Raw genomic sequence first — 22,519 nt, forward strand, 5'->3', positions numbered from 1 at the left:
CCTGCTACAACATTGTCTTGTCAATAACATCTGTCATAACCGCATGAATGAAAGAACTGTGATGATGAGCTTTCCTTTCCTATGGCTAACATGAAGTACATGATATAAGAATGTGTTACATAGGCTTAATCTGTTTGTAGCTACCCAGCAACATTGTTATTAGTTAGTTGAGTTTAATATCTACCACACAGCTTGGTTTCCCCCTTATAAGTTCTTCCTGAAATAAAAGAGTCCTTTGGTCATGTTGTCTGAACTCCTCATTGACCCTGCATTTCAGTGTGTCTCTATGACATCAGCCGTGTACCAGACCCTACTCAGTGACTCTGGGGCAGTGTGGGAAATACTGACTACCTGACTGTAAATTGTCAGGATTCTGCAGACACATGTAAAGGCCTTTATTCCATCATGCACCACTATCAGTGCGTTATAAACACTCAAAAGACATGACAGACAAAATGAAAATAAAACTTAACCAGATCAGTTCCCAGCTACGGTTGCCGTGCTGAGTGGAGATGTGAGGACCTCTAGTGGTTGAAGTGAGTAGTGACCCTGCTAACAGTTCCAAAAAAGAGGAAGAATAGAGGCAAAAAGAAAAAAAAGTCACATATTGACGTGGTACATGTATATATACATAATGACCCACGTTTTACGATTTTGATCGTGCTTACAGTTATAGCTTTTTTCGCTTTGTGAACTGTGTCAATATATCACATCCACAAAATTAATTTAACACCAAAGACAGACAGTTGTATGTACGTAAACAAAAACAAAAAAGCACCACAGTTCCTTCTTTATTGATGTTACTCAAATCCATAATTCCTTCAAAACGTTACTTTACACATAACAAGCTCCATATTCTCGTCACATATTCGGCATGGGGCCAGTATAACGACTTAGACGGTGGCAAAATTGTATCCATTTTCATTTCAACCAAGAGCGAAACCAGAATTAGTTATGATGATTATACATAATGATTGATGACTATATATATATATATATATATATACACACCGTATATATAAAAACATTTTAAGAAATCAGACATCTGTGAGTGCTCCCCTCGTGGCCACTACCCTGATTTCAACAGCAACAGAGACGAGCTCTTCCCCAAGTCTTCTTTATAGTAGACGACCCAGGAGCAGGCAGAGCGCAACACCCAGCCCCAGGGACAGCGAGGCACAGCGGCCCCCAGAGGATGTTGTGGCAACTACAGGGCTGCCTGTGACATTGGCGCCGGGAGCCAACGTTGTGGCGAACGTTGTCGCAGAAACGGCTTTGCCGATTGAGGCGGCGCACCTGCCGACGTTCCCCGCCCGGTCGATGACCACAAGCTCCACCGTGTCAGAGCAGCAGGGGGCGGTGTAAGACACCACCGTGACGTTTTCCCCCCCGGCCCCGGTCGCCGTGCTGGTATTGAGGGTCCCGTTGCCGAGGCGGAGGGTGATCCGGTCCACACCGGTGCCGTTGCCATCGGTGACGTTAGCGGAGAGCTCCCAGATAGCGTCGCCATGGCTACAGACAAGGGGGCAGTTGTAAGCCGATACGGTAACGGCCTGGCACTGGGGAGGGGTAAAGTCTGTGATCTGGAGAGAGAGAAAGAGAGAGAGAGAGAGAGAGAGAGAGAGAGAGAGAGAGAGAGAGAGAGAGATAATGGAAGAGGATTGAAAGACAAGGAGGGTGAGAAGAGATGAGGAGGGGACCAGACGTAAAGGATAGGATAGAATTCCTCCTTCGCTCATCCTCACATCCTTCCATTCCAAGTTACCTTGGTGACCACGGAGAGTTGTAGGACGGCGTAGTTGGTGTCTGCCGTTCCAGTGTTCTCCACCTCAATCGTCACGGTGATGTCCGTTCCCGAGGCGGTTGACGCGGGTGCCGTCAGGGTCACCGTGCCCTCGGCCGTTCCCCCGGTTGTCGTGGAGACGGTGGCCGGGGAGGCGGAGACAAAGCCGCGATCGTTGGTGGCGCGGACGGCAAACGTTCCACTGGTTCCGTTGGCGACCGTCACCGTGAAGCGGAGGGAGACAGTGGAACCGGGTTCTAGAACCGTGGAGTTGGACAGAGCCTTGGGGAGGGGGAGGAACAGGAGGAGGAAGATGAGGAGGGAGGGTAGTAGATGGGTAGTGTAGACCTCTACTAGAATCCTCACTAAAAGGTGGGCGTGGTGAACTTTGACCCTGGGTACTCACAGTGACAGAGAAGCTGGAGGTCTTGACTTGTGTGGAGGCCTGTCTCTGGAAGCCACCACCTGTCTGTGACCTGGAGGGGGCACTGTCTTCCCCCCTCAGGCGCACCGCAAAGTCTCCCTCCGGAACTTCCGCCAGCGTTACCAGGAAGCTGCCTCCCCCTAGCGACCTCAGGGTTCCGTTGACCTCTCGTGACCCTGAGGCATCCACCAGGGAGACCTCTGACACAGTGGCCGTGTCACTTCCTGTCACCGTCACTAACAGGCTGACATTGGCGCCTTGGTGACGGAGGAGAGGAGGAGGGGTAGAAAGAAGGATTGAGAGAAGTAATGAGAGATGGAAGCGGAAGTAAGTGAGGGAGGAGGGTCGAAAAAAAGACGAGAATAGAGGTGTAGGACTTTTAACGTAAAGACTCAAAAATTTGATCATTTACAAAGTGTGCTCCTCTGCTAGTATGTGACCATGATTGGGATGACTGTTGACAATGATCTTACTTGAGAGAGGGCGTCCCTCTTTCAGACTGAAGTCTCCATGAGCTCCAGGGTTTTCCTCCACAAAATTGTAAATGAAATTAAAAGAGCTCTGGCCTGTAAAAACACCACACACACACACACACACACAGGGACACACACACACACAGGGACACACACACACACAGGGACACACACACACACAGGGACACACACAGACACAGGGACACACACACAGGGACACACACAGACACAGGGACACACACACAGGGACACACACAGACACAGTGACACACACACAGGGACACACACAGACACAGTGACACACACACAGGGACACACACAGACACAGGGACACACACAGACACAGGGACACACACACAGGGACACACACAGACACAGGGACACACACACAGGGACACACACACAGGGACACACACAGACACAGGGACACACACACAGGGACACACACACACACAGGGACACACACACAGGGACACACACACAGGGACACACACAGACACAGGGACACACACAGACACAGGGACACACACACAGGGACACACACAGACACAGTGACACACACACAGGGACACACACACAGGGACACACACACAGGGACACACACAGACACAGGGACACACACACAGGGACACACACAGACACAGGGACCCACACACAGGGACACACACACAGGGACACACACACAGGGACACACACAGACACAGGGACACACACAGACACAGGGACACACACACAGGGACACACACAGACACAGGGACACACACACAGGGACACACACACAGGGACACACACACAGGGACACACACAGACACAGGGACACACACACAGGGACACACACAGACACAGGGACACACACACAGGGACACACACACACACAGGGACACACACAGACACAGGGACACACACAGACACAGGGACACACACACAGGGACACACACAGACACAGTGACACACACACAGGGACACACACACACACAGGGACACACACACAGGGACACACACACAGGGACACACACAGACACAGGGACACACACACAGGGACACACACACAGGGACACACACAGACACAGGGACACACACACAGGGACACACACACACACAGGGACACACACACAGGGACACACACAGACACAGGGACACACACACAGGGACACACACACAGGGACACACACACAGGGACACACACAGACACAGGGACACACAGCCTGTGAATTGTGCTGGAAGACCTCTCAGGAAAAAAACAGTGACCTATTTACATAGAAAGATTGCTGACCTATGACCTTCAGTGTATAGGGTTCCGTTGAGATGATACGGATTTCCCATGATCCTGTCTGGTTGGCGCTGTTGAGGCTGATGCGGCGAAGGTTTCCCACGGTTTCCATGGTTCCCAAAGGACCGCTGGTCTGGCTGTTCTGAGTGACACCTGGAAGGTTGGTACACACACATGCATCTGGTTACACACCCACACCCACAAACACACCTTAATACACAGCCGCTGGCCTGAACAGTCTTCAGACACACACACACACACACACACCTGTTGGGCTGCTCATGGTGAAGGACAGGGATCCCCCAGTGATGTAGACGGTTAGGTTCTGAATGAAGCTGTCCACAGTGAAGGTGAAGTTCTCAGGCTTTCCTGGTGTTCTGGAGACCTGGAGTACTGTCACCTGTGGTATTGAGTACCGAATATAGAGCAGTGTCAGGGTTTGAGGGGTGACCTAGTGGTCACTGTGTGTCATGGCAGCATTCTTTCTATTTTTCCTTCTCATCACCTGTTCCCCGTTTGCACTGATTACACCCCTTATAAACACCCTCTGTTTTCCCCTCCTTCTTTGCCGAAGAGTTTTGTTATGCTTGAGACCTGTTCTAGACCCTGCGATATGCTTTTTGCCAGCCACGTTGAGCCGCTGCCTTACCCCTCCATTGGCACTGGATTGCCTTCCTGATCTCGGACCCTGCCTTTCCTGACTACGTTTTTTGGATCATCCCTTTTAGTTTCCTTCTACGGCTTGTTTTCTGTTTTGGTACCAGAGCTTTGCTCGTGAGTTTTCAATTCTCCTCTAATAAACTTTCCGTTCCGCACTCCGTTTTTGGGTACTCCGTATTGGTCCGCCGTGACAGAACAGAGTATAGTCAGTAAAGACCTGAGTTTAGTAGGCTAAGTATTGACCAGAGTATAGTAAGAATGTGCCAGAGTACATTCAGTACAGCAAGAATATGGTGCCGGAACATAGTAATTATAGACCTGAGAATGGTAAGTATAGACCAGAGAGTATTGGGTATATATGAGTATAGTCAGTAGGCACCAGAGTACCAGAGCGTTGCCGGAGGCGTCCTGGATGATGCTGGTGGCCTGGGGGAGTTCAGCCTTGGTGACTTCGATGGCCTGTCCTCCTGAGGCCCGGGCCAGGTCCCGGTACAGCTGGGCATCCGATTCGGCCAGACGGTTGGAAGTCCCGCCCACCGTGTCCCTACGACGCCGGCGACTGGAGCGGAGATTGTCGGTCAACATGAAGGTCACCTAGAGAGAGAGAGAGAGAGAGAGAGAGAGAGAGAGATCAACATGACACAATGAGAGAGAAGAGAGATTGGAAAGATAGATAGAGAGAGAGTGAGTGAGTGAGTGAGAGAGATAGAGAGACAGAGAGAGACAGACACAGAGGAGGTCAAGAGCTCACCACAGACTTGGTGCTCTCTATGAGGGCAGTGACTGTGCTCTTCAAGGCGGCGTCTTTGGCCGGAGCATCCGTGAACACAAAGATCTCAGAAGACGGGGGTGCCCCTGTGAGGGCAAGCTGGGAATCACACACACACACTAACAGTGAGCCGTTGAGTACACACACATACACACACAAATCAGGGGGTCAGATGGCTGAGTGGTTAGGAAGTTGGGCTATGACTCAGAAGGTTGTTGGTTTGATTCCCGGCCATGCCAAATGACGTTGTGTCCTTGGGCAAGGCACTTCACCCTACTTGCCTCGGGACAATGTCCCTGTACTTACTGTAAGTCGCTCTGGATAAGAACGTCTGCTAAATGACAATGTAAATGTAAATCACAAATAGTCATCGAAAACAGAACCAATTACACACACACACACACACCTAAGGTCAAGACGCACACACACCTGAAGTCCAGACAGACATAACTCTGGTATGTCCCCTCCGCCTTTTGCTTGCAGCTCATTGATATGCTGCTTGAAAATGTTGGCATCTGTGGTAATTAATAAAGGGCCGAAACCTACACACACACAACGAGATTACAAAACACAAGTGAACAAACACAACCTTAAAAACCCCTGTTGTGTCTTTTGAGTTGAATCACAGAATTATCGAGACACACACTGTCAGCCCTACCAGGGTCGTTGAAGGGCACCAGGATGTAGGCGGAGGGCTCCTGCTGGCTTCCTCTCTTGCTGTCGATGATGGAGAAGGAGACACGCTTGGCCTCTGCAATGTCATCCTTCATGCTGCCTGTGGTGTCGATGACGAAACACAACACCGAGGACTGGGACAGGCCCATCAGACTGCGAAGGAGACACACAGAAACTGTGTGAGCCTCACCAACAAGAGAATACTTCTTCACCCTCTAGAGAATTCTAAACTCTCTATTCTAAACTCTCTATTCTAAACTCTTTATGCTAAACTCTCTAGTCTAAACTCTCTATTCTAAACTCTCTATTCTAAACTCTCTATTCTAAACTCTCTAGTCTAAACTCTCTATTCTAAACTCTCAGTTCTTAAACTCTCAGTTCTAAACTCTTAATTCAACTGTTTCAATTCTAAACTCTCAGTTCTAAATTCTAGACTCTCAGTTCTAAACTCTGAACTGTGTCCTCTCCAGGTTACCGTAGGAACCCTCGGTCACCAGCGAATGCCCTGATGTCCTCTAGCAGCTCTGTCGTAGCGGCAACCGCCACCTCCGCCGCCACCTGGTGCATGTGACCATGACTTGCACCCACGTCATCCTTGTTGATCCCTCCCACCGCATCCTGACCACTGGTCTGGTCGAACGAGCCCCCGTGACTGCATTTACCTGGAGGAGGAACGTGTGTGTGAGATGTGTGTGTGTGAGCAAGTGAGTATGTATGAGTATCAGTGTGTGTGTTTGAGTGGAGGTGTGTGTGTGTGTGTGTGTGTGTGAATGAGTATGTGTGTGTGTGTGTGCGTGTGTGTGTACCTGCAGGCTTGGCGGAGGACAGAAGGTTGAAGTACCCTGAGGTGAGCAGGCCCTGCTGTAGAACCTCAGACAGGATGTTGTCATTACAGTTTCCTGCCACACAGTTCCTACAAGTCGGAGTACTGGGATCTGGGCACAGGGAGCAGCTAATCAAACCGTGTATGTGTATGTGTGTGTATGTGTGTGTGTGTGTGTGTGTGTGTATGGGAGTGTGTGCGTGTATGTGTGTGTATGTGTGTATGGGAGTGTGTGTGTGTGGGAGTGTTTATGTTTGTGTGTGTGAACTCAAGGATAACAATGTACATTCTGTTAGTGGAAAAACTGGTTCATCAGTAGAGGGTGAGTGTGTGTGTGCACATGTGTGTGTGCACGTGTGTGTGTGTCTGTCCTATGAGCAGGGTTTGCGCTGAGTGACAGGAATGTGTGTGGGGGAGGTAAGTACATCCAAACAACTGAACTCCGATCTGATAGGTGAATCTATGAATGGTAGGTGGGGAAAAATGTTGACACTGACACACTGACTCAACCTTCTTTCATTTTGAACAGAAACACCGTTGTCTATGAGTAGATCGTTTCTCAATCGCTTGCACTGATCTCAATCACTGATTTTCTTTGTCAGACACATACAGAAGTATGCATTCCGTATCACACACGCACCTGCCAGGTTGGTGAGAGGAAGGTCAGGTCGTATGAGGGTTGTGTAAGGGACCCTGTTTCCCAGCTCCACCCAGTTACTGTGACTGTAAAAATCCTACACACACACATCATCATCATCATCATTAACATCATCCTAAAATATATATATATATATATATATATATAATTAATCACTGTATTCATAATGTATATATGTATATAGTTATCACAGACTGTCCTCTTCCTCCTCTTCCTCACCTGCAGTGTGTGACAGACCCGTCCCAGAACCAGTCTGCCTGAGAGGAACCGCTGAGCTTTCACACTCTCCTTCACGGCAGATAGTCCTAGAATAGAGCAGAGTGCAGTAGCATCAGGAGGAGAGCACAGTAGCATGGAGTAGACCAGGGTCGAGCAGAGTGGAGCAGATAGTACACATAGATATGCAGCTAATTAATTGCTACCCCCCTCCCCATCTCACTGCCCTCCCTTCCTCCCTCCCCATCCCTCCCTCCCTCCCTCCCTCCCTCCCTCCCCATCCCTCCCTCCCTCCCTCCCTCCCTCCCTCCCTCCCTCCCTCCCTCCCTCCCTCCCTCCCTCCCTCCCTCCCTCCCTCCCTCCCTCCCTCCCTCCCTCCCTCCCTCCCTCCCTCCCTCCCTCCCTCCCAATCCCCCTCTCTCTGCTCCCTCCCTCCCCATCCCCCTCTCTCTGCTCCCTCCCTCCCTCCTTCCCCCTCTCCTCCCTACCTGAGGTTATGACATCACGGCCTCCCGAGAACGCCTCGTCATCAAAGTGGTGCTTTTCACTCAGCGCCATGGCGACATCCACAAACGCGTTGCTAAAATACAGTTTAGCTATGGCGGTGTGGAACGCGGTGAAGGAAAGGAGGGCTGAGCCGTCGGAGGAACATGCCCTCTGAACTTCAGTCACCGTCAGGCTGTCATCAATCTGGAGGCCAGGAGGGTTTTGATTGGTTAATTGGTTGGTTAATTAAGTATGAAAGTATTGATTGATTGGTTGATTGATGGCATTGTATTATCTACCCTCCAACCGGACCGCTCACCGTCAGGCTGAAGCCCCGCCCCTCGGCCGTGGCGAGGGATTGGCAGGCCTCGGCTGTCTTCCGCAGGACGGCCCTCACCGTGATCTGACGGTGGGTCAGGGACTCCCCGTCCAGGGAGAAGAGGGGTTTGAAGGCTCTGAAGGGGCTTGGGAGGAGAAGACACAGCGCCACCCAGAGGAGGGAGGACGTCATGGCAGCAGACTGGAGCTCTGCACAGCAACGGGGGAGGGGAGATCCCAGGACCAGGATGTCTGGGATAAGTCTGTGCCTGCTAAGGTTTGTTGATGCATTGTGTAATACAGGCTCTATAAACCTGTTTCATTCCTCCCTCTTTCTCTATCTATCTCTTCCCTTCCTCTTTGCCTCCCTCTCCTCCTCTCCTGCTCCCTCTTTCGATCTACTAAACAAGATTAGATCCAGAGCTGTAAAAGATGGTACTACACAGAGATCTCCCCCCACTCAGTTTTCACAAACACACAGTGCAGTTCTCTCAACCTCCACTAAACTGTTTTAGCAATTTAAGGAAATTCATTATTAGAGTATAGTAGACTATGCAAGAATATTCAGTTAGCAGAGTGGTTAGGGAATCGGGCTAGTAATCAGAAGGTTGCTGGTTCGATTCCAGGCTGTACAAATGACTGTGTCCTTGGGCAAGGCATTTCAAGGCATTTACCCTCGGGGGTATGTCTCTGTACTTACTGTAAGTCGCTCTGGATAAGAGCGTCTGCTAAATGACTCAAATGTAAAAATGTAAATATGCAAGAGCAAGGGTGTTCAATCCTGGTCCTCGAGGTATGCTTTCCTGTGTGTTTTCCCTGCTGATTCAAATGTATGATCTGGCTTCCACAGAGCTTGATAACGACCCATTCATCAGGTGTGTCGGAGCAGGGAAAGGTTTTAAACACAAAGACATAAAGTGCAGGGGTCTCCAAGGATCAGGTTTGAGATCCACTGTACTAGAGTATTCCCCTATCTTCAGACCTCACTACACCACGGATATCAGGAGGTCTGATCTGGGCAAACAAGCCCAGTCAGACAGACAGCCCACCTTTAAAGTCTCTCTTGTACAGTACAATTAGCTAAAGTAAAACTATTATACTTGGACACAGAAACACTGTAATATTTTTTTTATTTTTTATTACAGTAATCCAAAAGTGAATCTAAAACAAAGACTAAACACATTGTTGTATCATATTTGAGATAAAACAGAGCCATACCTGTGAGAAGAGGTGGGGTCCAGACCTTGACTAAGTACAGTTCAAGTATGTGCGGATGTGCTTCAGAGTGTGTGCGAATGTGCTTCAGTCAGAGTGTGTGCGAATGTGCTTCAGTCAGAGTGTGTGCGAATGTGCTTCAGTCAGAGTGTGTGTATTTATTGAGCAGGTGTATTTGCCTCCCCTTTTCGCGAGGCTGTGTATTCTAGCATTGTCTGATTCTCCTTGCTTAAGTGTGTATATGTGTGTGCGTGAGTGTGTGTGAGAATATGTGTGTGTGTGCGTTTGTTTGTGTGAGAGTGTGTATTCTCACTGTCCGCTCTTTTCTTCTGAGTCACTCCTGGTTGCAGTGATAAGAGAAAGTTACATATCACCTATGTTGGGGTTTTTACCATAGGTGGAGAGAGACAAGTAGAGAGAGACAGTGAAAGAGAGAAAGCCAGACAGAGAGACACAGGTAGAGAGAGACAGGTACATTTATCCATTTAGCAGACGCTTTTAGAGGGTAGAGATAGAGAGACAGGTTGAGAGAAACAGTGAGAGACAGGTACAGAGAGACAGGTAGAGATAGAGAGACAGGTTGAGAGAAACAGTGAGAGACAGGTACAGAGAGACAGGTAGAGACAGAGAGACAGGTTGAGAGAAACAGTGAGAGACAGGTACAGAGAGACAGGTAGAGACAGAGAGACAGGTTGAGAGAAACAGTGAGAGACAGGTACAGAGAGACAGGTAGAGACAGAGAGACAGGTTGAGAGAAACAGTGAGAGACAGGTACAGAGAGACAGGTAGAGACAGAGAGACAGGTTGAGAGAAACAGTGAGAGACAGGTACAGAGAGACAGGTAGAGACAGAGAGACAGGTTGAGAGAAACAGTGAGAGACAGGTACAGAGAGACAGGTAGAGACAGAGAGACAGGTTGAGAGAAACAGTGAGAGACAGGTACAGAGAGACAGGTAGAGACAGAGAGACAGGTTGAGAGAAACAGTGAGAGACAGGTACAGAGAGACAGGTAGAGACAGAGAGACAGGTTGAGAGAAACAGTGAGAGACAGGTACAGAGAGACAGGTAGAGATAGAGAGACAAGTTGAGAGAAACAGTGAGAGACAGGTACAGAGAGACAGGTAGAGACAGAGAGACAGGTTGAGAGAAACAGTGAGAGACAGGTACAGAGAGACAGGTAGAGACAGAGAGACAGGTTGAGAGTTGTTATTAGAACAGAGAAGCCTAAAACAGAGTAGATAAAAGGAAATCAGAGTACTGTAGAGTATAGCAGAGGCATCATCAAGTACTCATCACTGATGCGAACCAATTTCTTTGTAACTTTTTTTCAAAAATATTTTTGCAACTTGTTTTCAAAACTAAAAAAAAATACAAAAAAAAGAAAAAGAAAAAAAAGAAATAAACATTTTTTTCTCCTAAACTGTCTTCCATTTTTTTCAACCTCAAAAGGATTTTTGGCAAGCAACATATGAGCTTGCCGAAATGTACCCCCCTAGTAGTTATGAGTAAAATGTAACTGAAGCATTTTTCCATTTATTTTACACTTTTTAAAGTTGATCAGTATTTAGGGAACTCACAAGCAGTAATCCATTACTTCCTGTTTCACAGGCATATAGTTGAGGTGAGACACTAATCAACTGAGGAGATTGTGTGTTGAGCTTCATATAATGTGTCTCCAGCTTCTTCTACCCTGGTGCAACTTCAACCGTCACATCTGGAGACAAGATGATCTTCACCCTGCTGATCCTCCTCCATGTCTGCATCCTGACTGTGGACTCTAATGTAAGATGCTGTTGTAGTCACACCATGGTTAAGAATTGTAATCTCAATTTAAGATGCTGCCCTGTTCCTGTGTTTGTGTATGTATGGTTCTAAGCAAGAACGTTGCTAGACATAAAGCTCTACTGGGGTACAAGCCTCTATTCATTATACGTACAGTTCAGAGACGTAAGTTTGATTTCAGCTTTGGTGGGGACATAAATACTTTATACGACCGTGTGGTAAATCAAATAGGCCTACAGTTTTTTGAGCTTCACGTAATAACATACGTTGGACTCATATTGTTATTATGTTTGAGTCGTGAGATGATCGTTAGGCCTGTTACTGAGAAACTGTCTTTAGTTTTGTGATGTGTCTGCACTGCAGTGCCTGTGATGTCTGCACTGCAGTGCCTGTGATGGCAAACACAGAGGAGAGCGCAGACATGGAATTCTGCAGCACGCATCAGTTTGTGTTTTTGGTTAAACTGCGTTGATTTTACAAGCGCTGATTGGCACTAATAAAGGAAATTGTTAAAACTCGAACTTTGCACAGCTGATTTATACAGGGGCACGTGCCCCCAGTAAAACGGGTCTAGCAACGCCACTGGTTATGTGTTTGAGTTTATTTAAGTGAATGTTGAACCAACAGAAATACAGATGAAGAAAAACAAAGAGGATGTTAAAACATATAACCTGTAATCAGTGCTTTGTTTGTGTTCCCTCTGTATAGATCTCTCCACACTCCGAAGGGTCTGGGGTCATAAAGCATAACGTCTTGCCTTTAGACATGGCCCCTAAATCTGTCGATGACATGTATGACGGCTGCGCCCCACAAATGTATAAGAAAGTAAATAATTATTTAAACGAGGAATTAAAACTCAGTAAAAAATTTCAAGTTAAGCTGGAAAAAGAATCAAAGGATTGCCGAGGATTCCTACGACAAACGAGAGGATGTTGACAAGAAACTTCAATTAAATCATTTCTATGCTTTATTTACTTACACAGGTAATACATTGGTTTACAGTGAATTCAGCGAGGCAGTAAGGACTAATAAGACAGTGTACACAAGCCTTCAAATTCTTAAGTTCAATGTTCACGCCCTGCATTTCCTTTTGTCTGACGCAATCCGTCTCCTCAAAATTAACCAACAATGCCTCACCTCATACCGAAAAACTAAACAGATTTTTAACGGTGAAGTTAATACTGAAATGCGTTTTGGAGGCTTCGCTTCCAGTTCGAGGAGAACAGACCTGACAGGTTTTGGAAACACGTCCTGCTTTGATATTTATACGTGCCACGGCGCTTATCTCAAGAATTATTCCGTACTTGTACGTGAGAAAGAAGTGTTGATTCCGCCCTATGAGACGTTCAAAATAACCGCAATTGAACGTAAAAACAACATTTTAAAGTGTGATGTTCTGTACAAACTGACAAGTATTGGACCTAGAACAAATTTGAACTGTGCAGTAGCCTATAGTCAGCAAAGCAAACTCTGGAGCGGCAAATTGTAGAGCTGCAAATGTGTATATGCCACTGTTCCACAACACACATTTTAAAGTGTTTTACTTTTTGAACTTGTACTTGGTGCTTGTGTTTACTCCCTCCCTCCCTCCCTCCCACTAAACGCCATCGTGACGTCCACGAGCGCGTTGCTAAAGTACAATGTTTCCTAAGGTGTGTATCTGTTGATGAATTGTCTAATACAGGCTCTATCAACCTGTTTCATTCCTCCCTCCTTGTATATCTCTCTCTTCCCTTCCTCTTTGCCTCCCTCCCTCTCTCCCACTCCCTCTTTTGATCTACTAAACAAGATTAGATACAGAGCAGTAATCGATGGTACTACACAGAGATATACCCCCACTTGTTTTCACAGAGGCAGTTGTCTCAACCTCCACTAAACTGTTTTTGGAATTTAAGGAAATTCACTATTACAGTAAACATCAGGGGGTGATAATCGACATAGCCTTTGCAAGCACAGAAAGAGGACGCTGCATGCTAGATAGCTTGTGTGTAGAGTATATTAGAGTATGCAAGAATATGCTAGATCAGGGGTGTTCAATCCTGGTCCTCGAGGTCCACTGTCTTGTGTGTTTTAGATGTTTTACCTGCTCCAACACACCTGATTAAAATGTATGGTCTTTATCAGGCTTCCACAGAGATTGATAACAACCCATTCATCAAGTGTGTCGGGGCAGGGAAACGTTTTAAACATAAACCCCCGAGTATCGGGGTCTTTAGCTAACTGTCATCGGGCTCTACTTATGTACTTGTCCAAGAAAGCCCACAAGAGACACAGATACACTCTCTCTCAGCAGTTCTTTGGAAATTAAAGTCTGGTTCACATCCTTACAATACAAAATGCTACACACACACGCAGGATAATAGGTGAGTATGTTGGTGAGAGCAGTTCTCTGGAAATAAGACTCATCAACCCACAGAGCTGACCACACACAGACACACAAATGTGTGTCTGCCCACACAAACACATGCATGATTGACACACACATGCAAGAGTGAGGTACACACACATTTGTGACATTGAGGTAACGCATAAAAAAATCTGTACATTCACAAGGTTATGGTTGCTTCAGAGTTGACAAAGACTTTAAGGCATATTTGACACAGAAAATTGCACTTTTGTCTTCTTGAGGGGTTTCAATCTCAGTTAACTCTGCTAAACTAGCCAAAATGCTCGTGACACAAACACACACACACACACCGTTTGGCATCAAATGTTCCACAAGATAAGCTGCGACCTAAAGGGATGTTGGGTGTCTTCATTCCAAATATGTGTATCTGTGTATTTGTGTGGCCTTGTTTAACTACCCTTGTGGGACCCAACTGGTTTGAACACATACACACCTTAGTTCACACAACAAATGAATATTAAGTTCATTCAAATCAAATTAAATGCATTTGTTTATACCGGGGGTACTCAATAGGCAGACTCCGGATACGGATACGGACCCAGACGCTAGTGATGGGAAGTTAGGATCATTTTACAGACTCGGTTCTTTGAATCTCGTTCAGTAAAATGAACGATTGGCCTACATACGCCCCCTGCAAACATTTATCACATTGTCATGTATGTGGGGGCAGATGGCTGAGTGGTTAGGGAATCAGACTATGAATCGTAAGGTGGTCGGTTTGATTCCTGGCTGTGCAAAATTACGTTGTGTCCTTGGGCAAGGCACTTCACCCTACTTCCCTCGGGGGTAATGTCCCTGTACTTACTGTGAGTCGCTCTGGATAAGAGCGTCTGCTAAATGTAATGTATATGTACCGAGGGTTTCTTATATTGTCTAGAATCTCTAGACTTCAAAATGAAGACACAGGCTTCCAATGCCCAAATTAAGGCGGCACTGCACTTCTCACGCCAATGCCAACACTCTCTGGTCGCACCGTGAGAAACATACCCCCCCTTTAACACCACTTCCTGTCTTTCTCGTCACAATAAAAAAACAATTCTGTAACTTCCTCTCAAGCTTCAACTGAGAGGTTACACAATAAAATACCTTACATATATGTTAGTGCATGTAGACCAGCAGATACTATTTTAAAAGAAAATGTGTTTGTGTCAAGATCATTTTGGCTCGTTTAGCAGAGTAAACGGAGATTAAAACCCCTCAAGAAGACAAAAGTACAATTTTCTGTGTCAAATATGCCTTTAAGTCTTTGTCAACTCTGAAGAAACCATAACCTTGTGAATGTATATGTTTTTAATTTGTTACCTCAATGTCACAAATGTATGTGTATCTCACTTTTGCATGTGTGTCAATCATGCATGTGTTGGTGTGTGCCGACACACATTAGTGTATCTGTGTGTGGTCAGCTCTGTGGGTTGGTGAGTCATATTTCTGAAAACTGCTCACACCAAGATACTGTGTGTTGCATTTTTTGATTGTTATGATGTGAACCAGACGAAAGAACTGCTGACAGTATGTGTGTGTGTGTGTGTGTCTCTTGGACATGTACATAAGTAGAGCCCGATGACAGTTTGCTCAAGACCCCGATACTCCGTCACACTGGTAAGTTCGCCTTCAAAATCAAATCAAGTGATGTGTGTGTATGGTGTTGGAAGGGGGGGTTAAGGAAGAAGTAAAGGGAATACTTTCTATTTGACTGCAATGAGAGGGGGTCCAAGTTTGCTTCCATTTCTGAAGAGGTTCCTGTGTTGCCGGGAGCACAGCCGTGGTGACATTAGTCATCAGAGCCCCATAGCGGGGTGTGGGTGGTGTGGGTTGTGATGGCCAGCCTCTGTGTTTATCTGGAGCTGCACTGGCCTGTTCTTATACGCTGCTTTCTGCCTGCCTGCATGGCCAGGACTCCCTTGAAAACCAAGCGTAGTACAACTAAGCAAGTTACACAAACAAATATTGATTTAAAAGTATGGACATAATTGGACACAGAAAAATAATTTGCGGCTTATAGTTTTCTATATTATTTTATTGATGTTGATAGATACCTGTCGTTGTGCCTCCAGCTTCTTCTATCCTGGTGCAGCTTCAACCGTCACACCTGGAGACAAGATGATCTTCACCCTGCTGATCCTCCTCCATGTCTGCATCCTGACTGTGGACTCCATGGTGGTAAGATGCTGTTAGTCATGCCGTGGTCAAGAATCTTAATCTGAATTTAAGATGCTGTCCTGTGTGTGTGTGTGTGTGTGTGTGTGTGTGTGTGTGTGTGTGTGTATGCTTGTGTCTTAAAGATTGTTTGTAAAAATGTGAGTGAAGGAGAGATGACCAACTGAAAGACACTTGAAGAAAAACAAAGGGGTAGATAAAAGATATAACCTGTAATCAGTGCTCTGTTTTTGTTCCCTCTGTGTAGATCTCTCCACACTCCGAAAGGTCCGGGGTCATAAAGCAGAACGACATTCCTTTAGACAAGGCCCCTAAATCTGTAGATGACATGTACAACGGCTGCACCCAAAAAATGCATGAGAAAGTAAATAAATATTTAAATAGTGAATTACAAAAAAACAAAGCATTCAAAAACATCTGGGCCAAGTCTGAAGCGTGGGCCAAATCTAAGCTAAAGGACAGTATCAACAAGGACCTCAAATTAGATCATTTCAAGGCTTTATATTGTTTCACATCTATTAAAACACATTTTTATAATGATTTCACGACCGCAGTAAGAACCAATGGGCCAGAATACACAAGTGGCTTCAGTTACCACGCTATCCACTTCCTGTTGTCCGACGCAATCCGTATCCTCAAAGAAAAACAACCAGTATGCGTCACCACATACCGAAGAACCAAAGACACTTTTAAAGTTAAAGTAAATACTGTAATTCGTTTTGGATCCTTCACTTCCAGTTCGCTTGAAAAAAATCTGGTTAAATATGGAGAGCAGGATTGCTTTGAGATTGAGACGTGCTCCGGCGCTAACCTCAAGGGTAATGAAGTTTATGATCAGGAAGAGGTGTTGATTCCACCGTATGAGAAGTTCAAAATAATTGCAATTGACCTTAAAGATAAGGTTTTAAATTGTAAGAAACTGTATAGACTGAAAAGTTTGGGAATTGAAAGCACTTTGAACTGTAAGGCAGCTGAGCAGTAGCCTGGCTCCGCCCTCCTATGTACTTCCACTCAATTTGGATTTTGCTTCTGTACTAGGTCTGAGTTTTCAGTGCATCAGTCGGTTTTCAGAAACACATTTTTTGTAGGTCCAATCAGCGAACAGAGGGAGTGGCGCCGTGGGGCCGCCATCTTGGGAAGGACTCTGTGTAATCTGTTTGGCTGGGGCAATGAGTTGTCAGCGCATTTAATTAATCATACCGAACTGAATACCGAACTGATTTTCATGCGGTTTGCTTTGCTGCAAAGGTCATACATGTAACTAGGATACAGGACATGGTTATTCTTTTCACAAAATACAACCAATAGTAGGCCTGCTACGGTAATGTTAAATCTTACTTGTGAAAAGTAATCCCCTGAGCTATTTTTCACAGCATCCACGCATTATTTGATGACGTACAATGGCAGCACCACTAAAATTCTTGACAAAGTGTCCAAATATTTTAAGAAAATGTGTTTGTTTTTTCGACTGTGAGGAGTAAATTCGACTTTTTGGTCAACATAAAAACCTACTGCTGTTTGACTGAAGTTGTTTACAAGCTCTGTGCAACTGTTGCATACGAAATAATAATGTTTTTGTATTCTGTTCAGATCTGATTGTCAACAAAATAATAATGAAAGACAATACTTATTTCTATTTATTTTATTAAGATATGAGATGTTTTCATAAAGAGTAGGCATTATAAGCATAAGCTTTAGCCTACACCTGTTTCAGACTGCTGCAAATATGCTTTTGTTTGCCAGCTCAACTGTGTGAAACTAAGTTGTTTGTCTGAAATGAACCTATTCAGTTCAGTTGCTCAAGAGTGCTGAAAGTCAAACTCTGTAAATCTACAAAAGGGTAGGCCCTATGCCATTTTTTACTTCTTTACTTAAATAAATGCTTTTAAAAACGTTTGCTACTGTGTGTGTCTGTCCGATTATTTACTTTCCCATAAAATATTATATTAACTATTATTGAATATTACACTATTGTAAAAATCTGCAAAAATAATTATACTATGAAAAAGCTAGTATTTTGAGCCACGTTCGAGAACAGGACATATATATTGAGAGAGATAGTTATGGATACGTTGACTTACAGTAATAGAATGAAATTGCCGGGTACCAAATTGAAAATGCAATACCACCAAGACCCACCAGGGGCATTGCCTCCAGCCCAGGAGGGAGGGGACATGACTGTAATCCACAGATGTGAGTTTCTCAGGAGGTATTTGTTGTGGATGTTGAGGGAGTGCACAAGGTGTGTGAGTTACTTTGATGTTTGTGTGTGCCACAAAAATGTTTTTATCTGAGTATGAAAAGTGGAGAATTGCTGCAGTTAAGACTGTGAGTTATAGTTCCACCGTCCTGCTACTGCCATGGTGTAACACAGAAGGGTAGTGTATTACACTAATGGTGAGAAATGTTAAGTGAGAAAGAGACAGAATGTGAGAGACAGGTAGACATAAACAGTTAGAGAAACAGACATGTAGAGAGACAGGTAGAGACAGACAGGTAAAGAGAAAGTAGACAAGTTAATGTAAAAAGAAAGGTAGGCATTTCCCAGGGGCATGAGTTAATGTTGCAAAACAACTAATGGCGCTAACCTCAAATCTCAAGCCGTATGAGAAGTTCAACATAACGGCAATTGAAGACAAAAAAAAAATGTTTTAAATTGTAAGAAACTGTACAAACTGACATGTTCCGGAATTGAAAGCAATTTTAACTGTTTAGCAGTACGCAGAGCAAATTCTAGAGGGCAAAATCTGAATTTGAAAGGTGCAGAGGTGAATGCAATTATTTAACCAAATGCATTTTTTTTTTTTTTTCTTAATATAGGCCTACTTTTCTACTTTCTTTGGGAACATTTGCAAATTACAAATTTCCAGTTGCTTGTAATAAACAATGATGTATTTTATAATGACAACGTCAATCTCTGTTTTAATAAGTGTTCATTTTTGTGTTGTTTTTGTTATTTTTCTTCAAACATGTTCAAATCATCTATAATTGAAAATGACACTCGAGACACATTTTACAAAAATATAAATTAATTTACAGTCATTTTTACATTTTGAGACAAGGTTGTGTGGTACTGCATGTGTATGTATCATAATGTCTGCCTGTCCGTCCTTCACTCCTGTATCTGTCTGTGTGTCCGTGCGTCAGCGAGCGTGTGAACATCCTCTACATCTTCTCGTAGGTGAGCTCATGTCCACAGGATGCGCACGTCTTCTTGTAGAGATCCTCTTCCTCGTCCAGCACCTCCTCAGGTCCGTACTCATGCTTGTGGAGGCTGGTGTCCTTAGTCCACATACTGCTGCGCACTGCCCTGCGTAGCTCTACACACACACACACACACACACACACACACACACACACACACACACACACACACACACACACACACACACACACACACACACACACACACACACACACACACACACACACACACACGAATCCTACAGTGATGCATGAGCAACAGAAGATAAACTAGAACTTTTCTCCAACCATATCTAATCAAACTGTATCAACCAACCCTAACGAGCTGACCTTTGACTTTCTTGTTGAAGCGTTTCTGTTTCTGGACCTCTCTGTTCTCCTCGCGTGTCTCTTTAGCTTCATCCAGGGCCTCCTCCGAACCCCACACCTCCATACATCTCTTCTCTACCTGGACACACACATACACACACACACAGGAGAACAGGAACGAACACACACACACACACACAGAGGAGAACGGGAACAAACACACACACACACACACACCGAAAAACAGGGACACAGAACTGACTGATAGGAATTGAAGTCTGAAAGGATGCAGCATGCTGTCTGTGAGATGCCACAACACACACACACACACACACATACCTGCAGCTGCAGGTAGAGCTTCATGTCTCCCCAGTGGGGGTTGTGGGGGTTCTTCCTCAGCACGAACCTGAGGGGGGGCTCCCTCTTGTCCAGGTCACAGTCCTTCAGCAGGTATTGCTGCTTGGCCTCCGTACGGGACACTAACTTGTGCTTCACCTCGTTGTCTCTGGGGGGGGGGGGGGGGGGGGGGGGTGGAGGGAGGGGGGGGGGGGTGATGTGGAGGGAGAAGGGTGAGGTGGAGGGAGAAGGGTGAGGTGGAGGGACGGGGTGATGTGGAGGGAGAAGGGTGAGGTGGAGCGAGAAGGGTGAGGTGGAGGGAGGGGGTGAGGTGGAGGGAGGGGGTGATGTGAAGGGAGAAGGTGAGGTGGAGGGAGGGGGTGAGGTGGAGCGAGAAGGGTGAGGTGGAGGGAGGGGGTGAGGTGGAGGGAGGGGGTGAGGTGGAGCGAGAAGGGTGAGGTGGAGGGAGGGGGTGAGGTGGAGGGAGGGGGTGATGTGGAGGGAGAAGGTGAGGTGGAGGGAGGGGGTGAGGTGGAGCGAGAAGGGTGAGGTGGAGGGAGGGGGTGAGGTGGAGGGAGGGGGTGATGTGGAGGGAGAAGGTGAGGTGGAAGGAGGGGGTGATGTGGAGGGAGACGGTGAGGTGGAGGGAGGGGGTGAGGTGGAGGGAGGGGGTGAGGTGGAAAACAGGAGAGATGGAGGGGGAGAAATGTGAAGGCAAAGGGGTTCAGGTGAGGGGAGGTGATAGAGATGGAGAGCAGAGGAAGAGCACAAGGAGTGTGGAGAGATATGTGATGGTAGACACAAACAAATCAAATTAGCAAGGTGCCAGGTTTGGTCAGGAGACGTTTTAACGCTTTTCAAAAAAGTTGGACATTACCGGCACTTGTCACAGACAGACAGGTCAAAGCTGTTGCTAAGGTAGGAGTCCATGAAGGGTTTGTCACAGTCGTCACACACCAGGTAGTCCGCCTCTATCACAGGAGCTAGGGGGAGAAGCGCAATTACTTATCGTTGTCAAGCTCTAGGAATCACATTTTGCAAGACTGGATACGCTTATTGCTAAGCAAATGTATAAATGTAAAGCACCAGACACATTTATCAATTTTGTGAAATAAACCTAAAAAGTATCCTATGTTTACGGTTTAAGATTCCATTCGTTTGCACCCGGCAACGTGAGTGTTCGCGCCCGCATAATTCTTTGGGGTATCTGTACCGTCTTGCTTTAAGAACTAGTTATATGGCAGAAAACAACCTTGAACAAAACAACACGTACTGAAGTTGTCTGAGAATATCACTCTCTTCTATTACCTGGTTGGTGAACCACTTTAATAACTCTCTGCTCTTGTTCACCGTCGTCATCTTGGTCAATGAAAAATCCCGCACCAGTATCAATAGTTTTTGCCACTTTCGCCGAAGTTGCCCCTTTAACGACAGCGGAGCCTCGACTTGCCAATCGGGCTTGTCTGAGCATCAGTGCCCGTTGACGGTTACGTTCAATTTTTGCTCTAACAGCGGCAGACAACTCCATGGTCTTGGTCACATCTTTGGGTTCCAACGTAGCAGCATCCACCGAAGGCTCAGGCAGATCCATTATGTTAGCTCTAGCTACAATAGACAGCTAGTAATAGGCTAGCTAGCGTTAGCGTCTTGAGCGTCTAACGTTTTCAGAAAACGTGCTGTAATTGTTTATTGATTCAGGATTTACAGGTTCCAAGATCCTGTTCATTTATTTTTGACAGTTCTATACAAAGTCCTGGCTGTGGGGTTATGTTAGTTAGCCTAGCAATAACAGTACTAGATTCACTGGTTGTACAACAGCTTGCGTCCGGTTTTACTTTGTTTTTATTCTTCAAAATAAAAGCCCCAACAATGTGATTTTCTTTGTTTTTATCAGTGACAACGATTAGAAATGACTAGCTCAAGATAAGATTTCCTCTGACTGGTAAAAAATGTCTAATGTGTGTGAAAAAACAAATTATTTTTAAAACTGTCATATGAACGGATTGGTTTGTCTCCACAACAGTTTCATTGTAAAAACAAAAAAAAAGATTTTTGTATTATAGTGAAGAGTATTCCGACACAAGTTGACCAACTATACCACTAAATGGCGTCTTTCTCTTCCGATTGCACACCCTTCTCTTAAAACAGCAGCGTTAACTTATTAATCGATTTTATTTAGTTTACATAGATATAAACAAAGGGCTGGGTTAGAGCTAAAAGCTTTCACTGCCGGTAGCTTCCTACTACCTGTTTGGGGTCAATACAATAGACTTGTCTCAACCATCATACATTCAATTAAGCTGCCTGTAGATTCATAAACCATTGGAGTTTAATCTCACTGCTCTGTGAGTAGCCTACAATAGCAATTACTGTCGGATTAGAATGTTGTTTTGTCATTTTTTACAGTCATATAAAAGTACATTTTATGGGAGAAAATCAGTGAAATAATGTTTTGAATTTGTAAAGCCATTGAATATTTAATATTGAAATGTAAACCCCAACGAATTTGTTGGCTTTGAATCCACCTCTTTAAAATGGAAATATGAATATATTC

The 22,519-nt window shown here is 45.5% G+C and overlaps 4 protein-coding genes across 4 annotated transcripts; 2 read left to right on the plus strand and 2 right to left on the minus strand.

Moving 5' to 3' along the window:
• Positions 1–439: 439 nt before the first annotated feature.
• Positions 440–8,748, minus strand: LOC146237007 (von Willebrand factor A domain-containing protein 7-like). Its single transcript, XM_084687112.1, has 16 exons — positions 8,557–8,748; positions 8,240–8,441; positions 7,755–7,840; positions 7,518–7,611; positions 6,861–6,989; positions 6,530–6,716; positions 6,038–6,207; positions 5,809–5,921; positions 5,362–5,478; positions 4,998–5,204; positions 4,218–4,350; positions 3,954–4,103; positions 2,681–2,773; positions 2,190–2,464; positions 1,766–2,065; positions 440–1,583 (listed from the first exon to the last, which is right to left on the minus strand). The coding sequence occupies exons 1-16, from the start codon at positions 8,746–8,748 to the stop codon at positions 1,119–1,121; spliced, it is 2,913 nt and encodes a 970-aa protein (XP_084543238.1). The 3' UTR covers positions 440–1,118.
• A 4-nt stretch (positions 8,749–8,752) lies between these two features.
• On the plus strand, positions 8,753–13,056 carry LOC146237008 (GPI-linked NAD(P)(+)--arginine ADP-ribosyltransferase 1-like). The gene is made up of 4 exons (XM_084687113.1): positions 8,753–8,832; positions 11,450–11,552; positions 12,261–12,425; positions 12,460–13,056. The coding sequence occupies exons 1-4, from the start codon at positions 8,804–8,806 to the stop codon at positions 13,039–13,041; spliced, it is 879 nt and encodes a 292-aa protein (XP_084543239.1). The 5' UTR covers positions 8,753–8,803; the 3' UTR covers positions 13,042–13,056.
• Positions 13,057–15,981: 2,925 nt separating this feature from the next.
• On the plus strand, positions 15,982–18,005 carry LOC146237009 (erythroblast NAD(P)(+)--arginine ADP-ribosyltransferase-like). Its single transcript, XM_084687557.1, has 2 exons — positions 15,982–16,119; positions 16,364–18,005. Exons 1-2 carry the CDS (start codon positions 15,982–15,984, stop codon positions 17,096–17,098), a joined length of 873 nt encoding a protein of 290 aa, XP_084543683.1. The 3' UTR covers positions 17,099–18,005.
• A 1,122-nt stretch (positions 18,006–19,127) lies between these two features.
• Positions 19,128–21,804, minus strand: xpa (xeroderma pigmentosum, complementation group A). Its single transcript, XM_084687264.1, has 5 exons — positions 21,274–21,804; positions 20,843–20,948; positions 19,969–20,134; positions 19,651–19,768; positions 19,128–19,436 (listed from the first exon to the last, which is right to left on the minus strand). The coding sequence occupies exons 1-5, from the start codon at positions 21,554–21,556 to the stop codon at positions 19,282–19,284; spliced, it is 828 nt and encodes a 275-aa protein (XP_084543390.1). The 5' UTR covers positions 21,557–21,804; the 3' UTR covers positions 19,128–19,281.
• Between the last annotated feature and the right edge of the window lie 715 nt (positions 21,805–22,519).

Source organism: Hypomesus nipponensis, chromosome 22, assembly GCF_054491055.1.
Source record: "Hypomesus nipponensis isolate SF chromosome 22, ASM5449105v1, whole genome shotgun sequence".
NCBI classification, from domain to species: domain Eukaryota; kingdom Metazoa; phylum Chordata; class Actinopteri; order Osmeriformes; family Osmeridae; genus Hypomesus; species Hypomesus nipponensis.

Excerpts from the sequence above, each read along its gene's own strand:
- LOC146237007 (XM_084687112.1), bottom strand. The coding sequence starts at position 8,748 with ATGACGTCCTCCCTCCTCTGGGTGGCGCTGTGTCTTCTCCTCCCAAGC. Across the intron at positions 6,990-7,517 it reads TCCTCTCACCAACCTGGCAG|ATCCCAGTACTCCGACTTGT; the intron begins GTGCGTGTGTGA and ends CCCTGTGCCCAG. Across the intron at positions 6,208-6,529 it reads GGTGACCGAGGGTTCCTACG|TCTGATGGGCCTGTCCCAGT; the intron begins GTAACCTGGAGA and ends TCTCCTTCGCAG.
- LOC146237008 (XM_084687113.1), top strand. The coding sequence starts at position 8,804 with ATGTCTGGGATAAGTCTGTGCCTGCTAAG. Across the intron at positions 8,833-11,449 it reads ATAAGTCTGTGCCTGCTAAG|CTTCTTCTACCCTGGTGCAA; the intron begins GTTTGTTGATGC and ends ATGTGTCTCCAG. Across the intron at positions 12,426-12,459 it reads AACTCAGTAAAAAATTTCAA|GATTCCTACGACAAACGAGA; the intron begins GTTAAGCTGGAA and ends AGGATTGCCGAG.
- LOC146237009 (XM_084687557.1), top strand. The coding sequence starts at position 15,982 with ATGTTGATAGATACCTGTCGTTGTGCCTCCAGCTTCTTCTATCCTGGT. Across the intron at positions 16,120-16,363 it reads TGACTGTGGACTCCATGGTG|ATCTCTCCACACTCCGAAAG; the intron begins GTAAGATGCTGT and ends CCCTCTGTGTAG.
- xpa (XM_084687264.1), bottom strand. The coding sequence starts at position 21,556 with ATGGATCTGCCTGAGCCTTCGGTGGATGCTGCTACGTTGGAACCCAAA. Across the intron at positions 19,769-19,968 it reads AGCTCTACCTGCAGCTGCAG|GTAGAGAAGAGATGTATGGA; the intron begins GTATGTGTGTGT and ends GTGTGTGTCCAG. Across the intron at positions 19,437-19,650 it reads CTTCAACAAGAAAGTCAAAG|AGCTACGCAGGGCAGTGCGC; the intron begins GTCAGCTCGTTA and ends GTGTGTGTGTAG.